This window comes from Esox lucius, chromosome 9 (genome assembly GCF_011004845.1).
Source record: "Esox lucius isolate fEsoLuc1 chromosome 9, fEsoLuc1.pri, whole genome shotgun sequence".
Taxonomy (NCBI): domain Eukaryota; kingdom Metazoa; phylum Chordata; class Actinopteri; order Esociformes; family Esocidae; genus Esox; species Esox lucius.
The window spans coordinates 756142-770850 of record NC_047577.1 but is presented as its reverse complement, the minus strand read 5'-3'; the positions used below and the strand labels follow the sequence as shown (position 1 = coordinate 770850).

Here is a 14709-nt window from a genome sequence, read left to right as displayed (position 1 = left end):
AGTTTTAAAATAAAGAAACCTCATTAACAATTGAACATTTAATTGTGTTTTGTAAGTGTCAAGTCTCTAAATCAGACAAACAAATGCATTTGTGAGGTGGATGGAGTGTAGTGAGGAGCGTCCCATTGGTGATTTAGGAATTCTATATACTGGTAGTTCCTACTTACACACTTCCCATATTTAATGTATTTCATCTGTCAAATCCGTTTTCTTGAACCACCCATTCCTTCAAAGACAAAAAAATTATCTTCAACGGTTTGTGTCTGGTCAAAGGCTGTTTCATCGATCAATCAGGCGACGATAGATTACTCTACCCAGTATAAGCCACGCCCAAATGACGTAAGGTTGGTGACGTGAGTCCCGGAGTATTTCTATGTTGTGGTGAACATGCAGAAGTATAATCAATACATCAATCAAATGTATTTTCTAAAGCCATTTTCACATCAGCAATTGTTACAAATTGCTTTTACAGCCTGAAATTTTATAGAGCAAAAAACAACAAGACAATTTTCACCCCGTCCAGTTGGTGGCAGGGATACTTGTTGCCCGCTGTTAAACCACACCGCAAAAGAAGCTTTCATCAACAATAAAAACATCACTTGTCATCTACTGCAGTTGGTTGCTAAAACAGCTAAACAGTTAAAGCTCTTTAAACGTGGATATATACCACTGTGTTTTACGCACAAATCTGCTGTATTTAGCTAGTTGTTACCCATTCCAATTGTATATTTACGCCGTTATTAGCTAGGTACCCGGCTGATTGATTATTCTGGTCGCTATTGTTAGATAGCTAGTTAGCCAACACCCCCAAACATGAGTTCACTAAACTACTCTATCCCAGCTAAAGAAGAGGTCTGCTGGACGGAGAGAAACGGTCTGTGGCTGAACATTGTTGTGAAAGAAGAGAAAGAACAAGAGGATGTCACAAAAGAAGTAAAGAGTGAGGCTATTCCGGTGAAAGAGAAATTAGCTGAGTTGAAAGAGGAGGATGCGTTCACAGTCAAAGAGGAGGGTGTTACTGTGAAAGAAGAGGAAGAAAATGAGGAAAATAACGTTTTCAGAGTGCAAGAGAAGGGGAAGACGACTGTCCCAAAGAAAGATGGAGAAGATGAGTGCACTGGATATCTTTGTAGCCGTAAGTATCTTTATAAAAATGACAGACTCCACAACGGATGAAAGCATGTTCGACCAATGCTTGCGTGTACACAATCGGATAGTTTCTAAAGGTAATTGACCGTTAGGGATGTTACACGTTCCATTAGGGATGTTATATAATCTGGAGTAGACATTCAGATATGACATTTCTTAATCGAAATATTTAATAGCAAATTTGTTATAATAAAATTTGGAATAATAATAATGTCAACAGAAGACTGCAAAATTCCAGGTTAAGGTGTTTTTAAACTCAAATGTGCCTTTTTTTTCTGCACGCAATGTGTAAGTTTCTTAAGATACATTATTATAGTAAGGATAGTATTGTTCGGAACATCGACCTAACACCAGCTTGTTTATTTCGGATTGTCTTCCTGCTGTTTAGCCTCATCGCCTGGACTAGTTGGTTTATTGTTAATATTGTATGCTGTTCGATCTATTACACTGATCCAAAATCCATACTGTCCCTCAAAACAGATGGGTAACCTCGGCTCAAGTGACAGAATGGTTTATTAAATCACGTTTTGTTGTTTTAATTTCTGCTTACCTTCTGGTGGCAGAGCTGCAGTGATCCCATACTTTTGATTGATGATTCTTCATGTACATCAAGGGAATTTCTTTTAAGAAAGCATTTTATTGTCTGTACTAGTTATGTCATTAACAAACATGATAGGTTTCTTAAATGTTTTTTCTATGAAAATTGTTTTACCTTCTATTCATATATTTGAGTTCAGTCGTGTTATTTGCTGCTATATTTGATCTGGGTATTCTGGAGGATTAAACTGAAGTTGTAACCAACTCTGGATGGATTCATTTAAAAAGGTAGATGTTTTAAACAGTGTTCCATATACTTGCCATTTAAAAGTACACATTTTAATCTGTACTATGGCAAACTCACCCAATTTAAACATTGGATGAGCCCTTCTTATTAGTCTGCTTGAATTTTTCTTTTTTGGTATAATCGAGGCTTTCAGAGATTGATTTAAAGCCATGACATTAGATAATTAAACTTTGCTACATAGATATGCCCGTTTTAATTTCTCTGGTTTACTATTCCAAATAGACTCTTATTTTTCACATGACATAAAAAACGATTCTTGGTGTAGTCAGTGCCATTAATACAGTGAATTGTGAGATGACCCGGAAGTTGACCAAGGCAACTTTAGCCAGGTAGCTATGTATTATTTTGTGCAGCCTTTAAAAGTACATTTCAAAGCATCTATGGTGTACAAGGTTGACTGTACCGATCTTATCTATAAAGAAGTAGGTTCTAAATTCCCTTGTTTTGGTTATAAATGTGTAGTCATTTAGTAGGCTTTGATTACATTTCCAGTAGCCCTGTAACCTTGGGAATTCATAGGGATTAATGTGGATGCCAGTCAAATGATGATCACAGCGCATTCTTTCAATCATTAATCTCTTGACAACTGATTGCAAGCGGAGTCACTTTGAACTCTTTTCCTTTGCTTTTGTCCAATTATTTTTGTTTATAAATGTCAAACTTTATGATGATCGGCCGTGGTACCTTGGTTGTATAATTACATTCTCTGATTATATACACTCTTTGAAAGGTTATTTTTACAGTCTTGGATGATAGTTATAAGGCATTTTGAAAAAAAACTTTAACCAGAAGTTCTGAATTTTTAGAAGGCTGGTTTTCTGGAATTCCTGAGAATTTAATTCTCCCTCTTTCTCCATGATTATATTTCCAACAACAATTATTGTAATCCTCGGTTTTCAACATATACCTTCCAAATGTTGGAGTGAATTGGTTTTCACTGTAGCCACAAATGTTAAGTTTTCTTTTTGAAGGGTTACAATTTTTTTCTGACTAAACTTTAGGCTTGTTCGTAGTTCATTCATCTCTTCACGCAACTTTTCAATTGTTGCATGGATTCTGGCCAGAGATTTAACATCTGCAAAAGTAAATAGATCTTTGTAATCAGTAGATCAGTCTTTCTTCCTTTGTTTGAGCGGGTGTGTGACATCATGTCTAGGTTTGGTGTCAAGTGTACTACAGAGTTGTTGTTGCTCCATATTGGTGGTCAGTTATTGGTATTGGTATTCAGTTCGTGTTTTATCAAACGGAACGCTGTGTTTGTCTTAATTTAAAAAATATATTTTGAAGGTTATAATCCCATCCTCTACTCTTGAAGACTAGAGGCTTTCTTCTGGCATAACAAGGTTATGGTTTCCTACATTTACATTAAAATAAAATGTCTGTTATTAAAGCATTTCTAACATTTATAGTCATTTTGTAGTTCACTGCATTGACAACCCACATTTTCATTTACACAGGAGAGAGACATGACTATCCTGGATCCTCTGGGGAAACTCAACGACATTGTGATGCGGACAATAGAGAGAAGATTATATCCACATCAGAACACCTCAAGCAACACCAGCAGATACCCATAGGGAAGAAACCTCAGTACTGCCCTGAATGTGGAAAGACTTTCTCTGGATTGGATTCACTTAAATTGCACTTGAGAATTCACAGGGGAGATAAGCCTTACCATTGTTTAGTCTGTGGGAAGAGTTTTACTCAATCGGGCAACCTGACAATTCACCAGCGGACACACACAGGAGAAAAACCTTACCGCTGTGATCAATGTGGAAAGAGATTCACTCAGTCAGGAGATCTGACTGTACACAATAGAAAACACACAGGAGAAAAGCCTTACCACTGTCTAGACTGTGGTAAGCGCTTTACTACATCAAGCCACCTTGTATCACACCAGAGAATACACACAGGAGAGCAGCCTTACCACTGCTCAGACTGTGGAATGAGCTGTACTACTTCAAGCCAGCTGGTGGTACACCAGAGAAAACACACTGGAGAGAAGCCGTACCACTGCTCAGATTGTGGAAAGCGCTTTAGTATTTCAGGTGAGCTGACTAGACACCAGCGGGTACACACAGGAGAGAAACCTTACCTTTGCTCTGATTGTGGAAAGAGTTTTGTTAGGTCAGCACATTTAAAATCGCACCAGAGAATACACACCGGAGACAAACCTTATAGCTGTGATCGCTGTGGTAAGACATACTCTTATTCAAGAACTCTGTTTAAGCACCAGAAAAGGCATTCAGGAGATTCACATAGTGTAGAATGATGCCAACTTCAGAACCAATCTCTAGCAGTAGACCTGGGGATTTCTAGCAGTAGACTTGGGTAGCTGAACAAAAGTGTGGGATGAGAATTTCAATATCCATTATCTCAGAGTGTGCTGAAATACTTTCTGTAGCTAGAAACAGGCAAGATTAGATAAGTCTATAACTCAACAAACCATGGAGAAGGGGTTTTGACTACCTCATAAAGCTGTTTCAGAGAATGCAAAGTGTGTGTGAAGAGATCATCAAGGCAAAGGGTGGCTACTTTGAAGAATCTGAAATATAAATGTATTTTGTTAATCTGTTAAACACTTTTTTGGTTACTACATGATTCCACATGTGTCGTTTCATAGTTCTGTTGTCCTCACCATTATTCTACAATGTGGAAAATAGTAAAACTAAGGAAATACCTTTGAATGTGTCTAAATATGACTGGTACTGTATGTATATATAATATGAAATGATAAAAGAAACATGCATGCCACAGTTATTGCTATAGATACATACGTATTATTAAAATAAATACAAAAAAATTTTTGGTAGGGGGTATTGTGTGTAGTTTGTTTGCAAAAAAATCTAAATTTAATTAAATTTAAGCTGACAAAATGTGGAGAAAGCTATTACTCAAATCTATATGCTTTGGCTGGAAGTGTGCAAGACATGCCAGACAATCCTCAAACCGTACACATTTGGCTGAGTTTTGCAGCAGTGGGCAAAAATCCCTCAGAGAAATACATCAGAACCTGATAAGTGGCTACAGGAGATGTTTACTTCAGGTTTTCGCAGCTGTTGGAGGCGCCACAAGCAATGGAATGAAAGGGTTCACATACTAACTGGGGAACACAATTGTTGTCCCTTATGTATTTTTTGTGACTGTTCAACTTATTTTGTATTTATATGCTCATGTATGTATTCACATACTTGTAAATAAATAATACATTCATACAGTAGTGACACAATATTTAATATTGCGGTTTGTTTGTATTTGGTATGTTCCTAGTCAAAGACAATGTTGATGAATACCAGCTCTGTTGGTGAAATGATCATACGAGGGCCATTGTTTCCTATTCTTTACTCCTAAACCAGTACTGTAACCCTAACCGCAATGCCTGAACATAACCCCAGTTATGCTGAAATAAGGACGATATCCTAAAGCGAGTCCTGCTTGCTAGCTTAATGTTCAAACCATGACAGAATTCCTTCTTTAAGGGTTCAGCCTCGATAGATTTTAATTTAATCTTGCATTAATCAACTCATGGTCCTGTCTATGTACATTGTGTATGACTATGTAGTTCACTTTTTCCTGGAAGTTCGGAACTGCGTTACGAACTCCAGTCAGCAGAGGGCAATGTTGGTCTTGCGGACGATGTTGCTAGTGTGACGTATAATGTAGTAAGGTGCTTCTTCAAAAGCTCAGCCACCATTGTGGCTCAAAAGCCAAATATAACCCAAACAAAAAAGCCAATGCTGCTTAAAACCAGTACTGTTACATTAACGCAATTTCATTTGATGTTTACGTCAGCAGGCTGGTTAAGTTAACATTAGCCTAACGTCCCGACAATGAGTTCATTTAACCTCACCCCCCCTACGGTTGAAGAGGTATGCTGGACGCAAGCTGAAGCTTTGGTGAAAGAGAATAAGAAAGTGGGCACGTTACGAAAAGAACCAGACGGTGATGTTATTGTGAAAAAAGACCTGTTTGGAGTGAAAGTGGACCGGGAAGATTTTGTGAAGGAGGAGGTTGCATTTGGAATTATTCAGGATGGGGAAATGTCTCTAAAAGAGGAAGAGAATGGAAACCACAAGAGCACCAGTAAGTATCGTTTTTAAAACAACGTTTTTAGCAATATCAAATAGAAACTTGCAGGTAAGAACCTTATTTTTACTGTTTCGCAAATCTGCTGGGATTCCCTCACACATTATAGCGTCCCAAACTACCGTACCTGATGGAGGGTGTCCCCAAAAAGAGGTTGGAGAAGCTCTAAACGACAGAGAAGCAGTAACGTTTTTTTGCACCACCTCCGGGTATATGGCTGCATAAGGATTCACAAATGAACAACCGTTGTCCCGGCGATCTGTCTGGTGGGATTGTCATTGGCAGTGAGTGCAAAATATTCAAAGCAGTTTTACCCAGTTCTGAAATGGCCCTCGATTTCTCCTGAACTATCTAGTCTTTGTTGTGGAAAAATCAGGTCCACTCTTTCAAAAACACAAATGCAACAACTCAGTAACTTGTGAATCCAATACTTTAATGAGAATCATAGAACAACGACAATCCCTAAACCACTTCTGCAGATACACAACGTTGTGATCCAAAGGCTGTGCAAAGTATGGGTGTTCTCTCTGAACAATCAGAAAGGCGTTTGGGGTTTCTAAGCCACATGGTTAAAAAGCGATTGAGTACATAACTTTGAGACGGTCCCTAACCATGAGCAGATGGCTGTATACCTCGTATGACTCACTGGGTTATAGTGTCACTGAGTACGGGAAAACAGGACCTGATGTCGGGGTTTGAATATCTGTTGAATGTCCAATATCGAATATCAAATGAACTTTACCTCGGTCCAGGTTTATAGTTGAATGTGAGGGCTGTGCACTTTCAATTTTAAAAAGTCCCGAAAATGATGTGCCAATCAGGGATTGTCCCTTTAAAGGGGCACTGCAGATCAGACTGATTAAAGGTCAGAAGATATGGAGATAAGTCTTTTATTTATCAAATTCACTGAATAACATTCTGAACAATGAAATGATTGTGACATGGCACACGACATCTACACAGTAAGAATTAAGAAATATATAAAGCAAAAATATAAATAGAAATGTAAACTAGCAGCAATGTTAAAGAGTGTAGAATGGGGAATATGAACAGTATGGGTAGAAATATTAAATATTATAAATGTAAGTGTAATATGCCTATGAATGGCACATTAACATATTCTAATGTACATTAACATTTGGAATGATAATTTGTAATCAGTATAATCATGGATCAGTGTTGCTAGTTGAGAAGCCTTATGGCCTGGCTGTGATCTTTGATGTAGTCTTTACCTCACTGATTACAGGTCCTGCATGTTTTGGCTGTTACTGACTCAAATTAGTTATTTTTACTGAATGACTTTGAAATGGTCAGTCTCACTTAGTCATTTGGTACAGGGAAGTTTTTTGAAATTCTCTAGGGATCTTGGGAAAAATTGCAAGATAAGAAAGAAAAATATGCTGAACGAGACAAAAAGAAAATCGTCTTGAAGAGTTTATCAGGTCTAGTGTTCTTTTATTGATTTTATTATTGATCTCTATTTGCAGTTTATAGAAGAGAGACATGTGACAATCCAGGATCCGATGGGGAGTCTCAACAACATCATGATGTGCACCACATAGAGAAAAGACTCTCCAAATCTGAACACCAACAGAAACCCACCGGGATGAAACCTCGCTGCTCGGGCTACAGGAAAGGCTTAATATTTTCCTCAGATGTAAATAAAAAGCAGCGAATCCATACAGGAGAGAAACGTCCTGTCTGCTCACAATGTGGAATGTTGTTCACTCATTTGGGAAACTTGACTCAACACAAGAGAATACACACTGAAAGGAGAACATACCACTGCTCTGACTGTAACAAAAGCTTTGCTAAGTTATTAAATCTGACCATACATCAGCGGACCCACACAGGAGAGAAACCATATAGCTGTGATCAATGTGGGAGGAGATTCGCTCAGTCAGGGACCCTGACTACACACCAGAGAATACACACAGGAGAAAAGCCTTATAGTTGTGATGTTTGTGGGAATAGTTTTACTAGTTCCAACCAGCTGGTAGTACACCACAGAAAACACACAGGAGAGAAACCATTCCAATGCCCTGATTGTGGGAAAAGTTTTACTGCCTCATGTGGACTGACTTCACACCAGAGAACTCATGTCACTGAGAAGCCTTATAGCTGTGATCAATGTGGTAGGAGATTCAATCAGTTGTGGACCCTGACTACACACCAGAGAATTCACACCGGAGAGAAACCTTACAGCTGTGATGTTTGTGGGAATACTTTTACTACATCAAGTCACCTGGTAGTACACAGGAGAACACACACAGGAGAGAAACCATTCCACTGTTCTGAATGTGGAAAGAGCTTTACAAGCTCAAGTACCCTGATCACACACCAGATAATACACACAGGAGAGAAACCATATAGCTGTGATCAGTGTGGAAAGAGATTCACTCATTTAGGGAGCCTGAATACACACCAGAGAATACACACAGGAGAGAAACCTTACAGCTGTGATGTTTGTGGGAATAGTTTTACTACATTAAACCATCTTGTAGTCCACCAGAGAACGCACACAGGAGAGAAACTATTCCACTGCTCTGAATGTGGGAAGAGCTTAGCTTCTGCATATGGACTGATTGCACACCAGCGAACACACACAGGAGAGAAGCCTTATAGCTGTGATCAATGCGGGAGGAGATTCACTCATTTGATGAGCCTAACAGTACACAGGAGAATACATACAGGAGAGAAACCTTATATCTGTGACCAGTGTGGCAGGGGTTTCATTCAGTCTGGGCAACTGACGAAACACCAGAGAACACATTCAGGAGAGAAACGTTACAGCTTTGATCAGTGTGGGAAGAGCTATTCTAATTCAACGTGTCTCATTAAACATCAGAAAATACACACAGGAGATCCATCTGACTTGGAAAGTAGTGTGTAAAATGATCTAACAGAAGACCTGGGTAGCGAGGGGCTACAGTCACTCTGGTTGAAGGTGTCTGACTGTTTGTCTGAGTGAACAGCAGGGATGCAGTGGTACAGTGGGCCCATGGTTCGGTACGTACGGCGGTTTGTGGGTCACGTTAACTGTACGGTTTCAGGTATGAAAACATAATCATGTTAGAAGTGTTGCCACTCTAGTAGCTGACAGTGGCAAAGCAATGCTTGCAGTACTATATTTACGGTCTTCTTACCCTCGTCATCGTATTCAACGCTGAATCCAAAATGTTCCCACACAGCGGATCTGAAAGACGGTGGTGCCTCTTCAACTTCTCTCTGAACGCATTTTAGCTCTGGTTGCGTGCAGTGGGAAACCACATTTTCAGTCAGAATGTTAGATATCAGCAAGACACTCGTGATGGTTGGCTGCTTTTCTCCAAACACAGTTGTTCATGAGGTAGCTCGCTAGCTAGCACCAAGCTAGATAATTTAGCTACATAGTGGACATTGGCTGTTAAATGTCCAGCAGGAACTATGGGAAAGTACAAATTCAATCTGAGGTTGTTGGACAATGGCACATTTTTTGTTGGAGAAGTTGGAGAAGTCTCCAACTTGGCACATTTATGAGATTTAAATATGAAGTGTGAGAAAATGCTGCGAAAAGCCTCCGTCAAATACCAGGCATTTCTAAGTTTTGTTTGGTCGTATCACAGAGGACATTCCTGCGAAGTACAGCCAGTAACGTTGTTAGCAGTAGGCTTACTGATCTAACAATAGTGGGTACTTCTGTCCTCCATCCATCCATCTTCTTCCGCTTATCCAGGGCCGGGTCGCGGGGGCAGCAGTCTAAGCAGGGATGCCCAGACTTCCCTCTCCCCAGACACTTCCTCTAGCTCTTCCGGGGGGACACCGAGGCGTTCCCAGGCCAGCCGGGAGACATAGTCCCTCCAGCGTGTCCTAGGTCTTCCCCGGGTTCTCCTCCCGGTGGGACGGGACCGGAACACCTTCCCAGGAAGGCGTTCCGGAGGCATCCGAAACAGATGCCCAAGCCACCTCAGCTGACCCCTCTCGATGTGGAGGAGCAGCGGCTCTACTCTGAGCTCCTCCCGGGTGACCGAGCTTCTCACCCTATCTCTAAGGGATCGCCCGGCCACCCTGCGGAGAAAGCTCATTTCGGCCGCCTGTATCCGGGATCTTGTCCTTTCGGTCATGACCCAAAGCTCATGACCATAGGTGAGAGTAGGAACGTAGATTGACTGGTAAATCGAGAGCTTCGCCTTGCGGCTCAGCTCTTTCTTCACCACGACAGACCGATACATCGACTGCATTACTGCAGAAGCTGCACCGATCCGTCTGTCAATCTCCCGTTCCATCCTTCCCTCACTCATGAACAAGACCCCTAGATACTTCAACTCCTCCACTTGAGGCAGGCACTCTCCACCAACCTGAAGTGGGCAAGCCACCCTTTTCCGACTGAGGACCATGGCCTCGGATTTGGAGGTACTGATTTTCATCCCCACCGCTTCACACTCGGCTGCAAACCGTCCCAGTGCATGCTGAAGGTCCTGGTTAGAAGGGGCCAACACGACAACATCATCTGCAAAGAGCAGAGACGAAATTGTGTGGTCCCCAAACCTGACACCCTCCGGCCCCTGGCTGCGCCTAGAAATTCTGTCCATAAAAATTACGAACAGAACCGGTGACAAAGGGCAGCCCTGCCGGAGTCCAACATGCACTGGGAACAAGTCTGACTTACTGCCGGCAATGCGGACCAAGCTCCTGCTTCGGTTGTACAGGGACCTGACAGCCCTTAGCAAAGGACCCAGGACCCCATATTTCCGAAGCACCCTCCACAAGATGCCGCGAGGGACACAATCGAATGCCTTCTCCAAATCCACAAAACACATGTGGATTGGTTGGGCAAACTCCCATGAACCCTCCAACACCCCGTAGAGGATATAGAGCTGGTCCAGTGTTCCACGGCCCGGATGAAAACCACACTGTTCCTCCTGAATCCGAGGTTCTACTATCGGCCGTATTCTCCTCTCCAGAACCCTGGCATAGACTTTCCCGGGGAGGCTGAGAAGTGTGATCCCCCTATAGTTGGAACACACCCTCCGGTCCCCCTTCATAAAAAGAGGGACCACCACCCCGGTCTGCCATCCCAGAGGCACTGTCCCCGACCGCCACGCGATGTTGCACAGGCGTGTCAACCAAGACAGCCCCACAACATCCAGAGATTTGAGGTACTCAGGGCGGATCTCATCCACCCCCGGTGCCTTGCCACCGAGGAGTTTCTTGACCACCTCAGTGACTTCAGCCCGGGTGATGGACGAGTCCACCTCTGAGCCCTCATCCTCTGCTTCCTCAATGGAAGACGTGACAGCGGGATTGAGGAGATCCTCGAAGTACTCCTTCCACCATCCGACGACATCCTCAGTTGAGGTCAACAGCTGCCCACCTCTACTGTAAACAGCGTTGGTAGGGCACTGTTTCCCTCTCCTGAGGCGCCGGATGGTTTGCCAGAATCTCTTCGAGGCCAGCCGATAGTCCTTCTCCATGGCCTCACCGAACTCCTCCCAGGCCCGAGTTTTTGCCTCCACAACCACCCGGGCTGCAGCCCGCTTGGCCTGTCGGTACCCGTCAGCTGCCTCAGGAGTCCCACAAGCCAACCAGGCCTGATAGGACTCCTTCTTCAGCTTGACGGCATCCCTTACTTCCGGTGTCCACCACCGGGTTCGGGGATTGCCGCCTCGACAGGCACCGGAGACCTTACGGCCACAGCCCTGAGCGGCCGCTTCGACAATGGCGGTGGAGAACATGGTCCACTCGGACTCAATATCTCCAGCCTCCCTCGGGATCCAGTCGAAGCTCTACCGGAGGTGGGAGTTAAAGATCTCTCTGACAGGAGACTCGGCCAGACGTTCCCAGCAGACCCTACAGTACGCTTGGGCCTGCCGAGTCTGTCCAGCTTCCTCCCCTGCCATCGGATCCAACTCACCACCAGGTGGTGATCAGTTGACAGCTCCGCCCCTCTCTTCACCCGAGTGTCCAAGACATACGGCCGCAGGTCAGATGAGACGACAACAAAGTCGATCATCGACCTGCGGCCTAGGGTGTCCTGGTGCCACGTGCACTGATGGACACCCTTATGCTTGAACATGGTGTTTGTTATGGACAAACTGTGACTAGCACAGAAGTCCAATAACTGAACACCGCTCGGGTTCAGATCAGGGGGGCCGTTCCTCCCAATCACGCCCCTCCAGGTGTCACTGTCATTGCTCACGTGGGCGTTGAAGTCCCCCAGTAGAACGATAGAGTCCCCAGTCGGAGCACTTTCCAGCACCCCTCCCAGAGACTCCAAGAAGGTCAGGTACTCTGCACTGCCGTTTGGCCCGTAGGCACAAACAACAGTGAGAGACCTATCCCCGACCCGTAGGCGCAGGGAAACGACCCTCTCGTTCACCGGGGTAAACTCCAACACATGGCGGCAGAGCTGGGGAGCTATAAGCAAACCCACACCAGCCCGCCGCCTCTCACCATGGGCAACTCCAGAGTGGTGAAGAGTCCATCCTCTCTCAAGGAGTGTGGTTCCAGAGCCCAAGCCGTGCGTAGAGGTGATCCCGACTACCTCTAATCGGAACCTCTCAACCTCACGCACTAACTCAGGCTCCTTCCCCGCCAGCGAGGTGACATTCCACGTCCCTAGAGCCAGTTTCCGTGTCCAGAGATCGGGTTGTCTAGGCCCCTGCCTTCGACTGCCGCCCGATCCTCTTCGCACCGGCCCCTTATGGTCCCTCCTGTGGGTGGTGAGGCCCCACGTCGCCCGTTCAGGCTGAGCCCGGCCGGGCCCCATGGGGGAAGGCCCGGCCACCAGGCGCTCGCATACGAGCCCCAACCCCGGGCCTGGCTCCAGGGTGGGGCCCCGGCTGCGCCATACTGGGCGACGTCACGGTACTCAAAATTTTATACATCATTAAGGGGGTTTTGAACCGCTCTAATTCTGACCCGTCGCCTAAGACCTGTTTGCCTTGGGAGACCCTACCAGGGGCATATAGCCCCAGACAACATAGCTCCTAGGGTCACTCGGGTACTCAAACCCCTCCACCACGTTAAGGTGGCAGTTCTTGGAGGGGTACTTCTGTCCTGTTTTATTTATTTATTTTAAAAAAATATATATATATATATTTTTTATTTTTATTTGCATAGGGTGTTGTTATGAAATTAGCCTTAAATTGAATTCTATGTGGCATTAAAGTCTTAAAACGTCTTAAATATAACTTCCTGAAACCTGCAGATACTCTGTGAGGCTCCTTAAGGGATGTTTCTTACTGAGATGTCATTGCAGATTGTTAGTGGGGAACTGTCACGGCCCTCGACGCCCTCAGAGAGGATAGATCAAATCTGTATATATTTTTATATATTATAACTTTCATTGATTTCATCTTTTTTGTCTTAATTGTAATGATCTTATCATTGAATTTCTTCAATTTGTGTTGGAATAAGAAGGGTTACTATCCAAGAGAAACAAATATCCAGTCAGAATTGGATAGTATCTTTGGTAGTATGTTGGTAGAAATTATCTAGCTGTGCTCAGCGCTCATTGGCTAGGCCCTCAGGCTTTGAACTGTATGATGCCTCAAGGCTCTCTAGAGGGCCTAAGTATACATCACTAATTCAGAGGCAGTAGCGAGCCTTATCTAGTTTTCTCATGCTTGGAACTAGCTAGCTGGCAGACTTTTTGCAATGAGTGTAGGTAATGATGGGGATGGCCCGGCTGTCAGCCCTGGCTTTGATCTCAATCAAACAAGAACTTCTTTCAGATTTAAAATCAAAAGACAAGCTACACGAACCTGCCATTATCCATTTCATAAAGGACAGGAGAATGGACTTTTAAATGATAATCATAATGGTGAGTGGACATTTTGTTTTTATCTACAGTTAGCTTTTTGTTGCTATCTTGTTCATATCATTTTGAATATAATGTGTAAAATATTATTTCAACTTTAGATCCCTGGTTGTGTGGTAAAAACAAAAGTAATAAAATTGCAGTTAAAAGTACTGGGCACATGACATTTCTTGTTGTGGTGCATGTTTTATTGTTGTATGCTGGACATCGAATACAGAGCAACTTTTCTCTGACAATGTACTGTCCTTGGTCTTGAAACAATGTTTGTTGAATTTATTCTGCCACTGTTTTGGCAAATGTTTCTTTGAAACGACACAAATGTATTTTCTACTAATGTGGTTCCTGCTATTGATATTTGTAAAAATTTTGTACGTTTGCTCCTTCTGTGAGCCACAGTCGAGGCGTAGCTTAGGACAATTTGACTCTGTCATTAAAGAATTGCTTTTCCTACCTTGGTCTTCAAAATAAACTACCAGAAGATCTTAGACATGCCCCAAGCGTATCCATTTTTAAATCCAGGTTAAAAATACTTCTCTTTTCACGCGCCTATGACTGAGCACTTAAACTTAACAGCACTGTTTAGCCTTCTCGTAGTTTATTCCAGTTGCAGCATAACTGCTAAACGCAGCTTAACCATGTTTAGTTTGGACTCTGGGTTCTATTGGCTGACCTGAGTTCATGGATCTAAGAGCCCTGCTCAGTTTATATTCTGCATACATATCAGAAATGTATTCAGGGCCTAAACCATTCAGTGATTTCTAGACTAAATGCACCACATTAAAATCTATTCTGTAACTGACTGGAAACCAGTGCAAAGATTTAGGAACCA

The 14709-nt window shown here is 43.2% G+C and overlaps 2 protein-coding genes across 2 annotated transcripts; both read left to right on the top strand.

The window, feature by feature from the left end:
• The first annotated feature begins 579 nt into the window (after window positions 1–579).
• LOC105030073 (zinc finger protein 239-like) lies at window positions 580–5175 on the top strand. Its single transcript, XM_010903733.3, has 2 exons — window positions 580–1135; window positions 3451–5175. Exons 1-2 carry the CDS (start codon window positions 814–816, stop codon window positions 4263–4265), a joined length of 1137 nt encoding a protein of 378 aa, XP_010902035.1. The 5' UTR covers window positions 580–813; the 3' UTR covers window positions 4266–5175.
• A 518-nt stretch (window positions 5176–5693) lies between these two features.
• On the top strand, window positions 5694–9802 carry LOC109616100 (zinc finger protein 883-like). The gene is made up of 2 exons (XM_020049571.2): window positions 5694–6076; window positions 7567–9802. Exons 1-2 carry the CDS (start codon window positions 5824–5826, stop codon window positions 8970–8972), a joined length of 1659 nt encoding a protein of 552 aa, XP_019905130.2. The 5' UTR covers window positions 5694–5823; the 3' UTR covers window positions 8973–9802.
• The last annotated feature ends 4907 nt before the right edge of the window (window positions 9803–14709 follow it).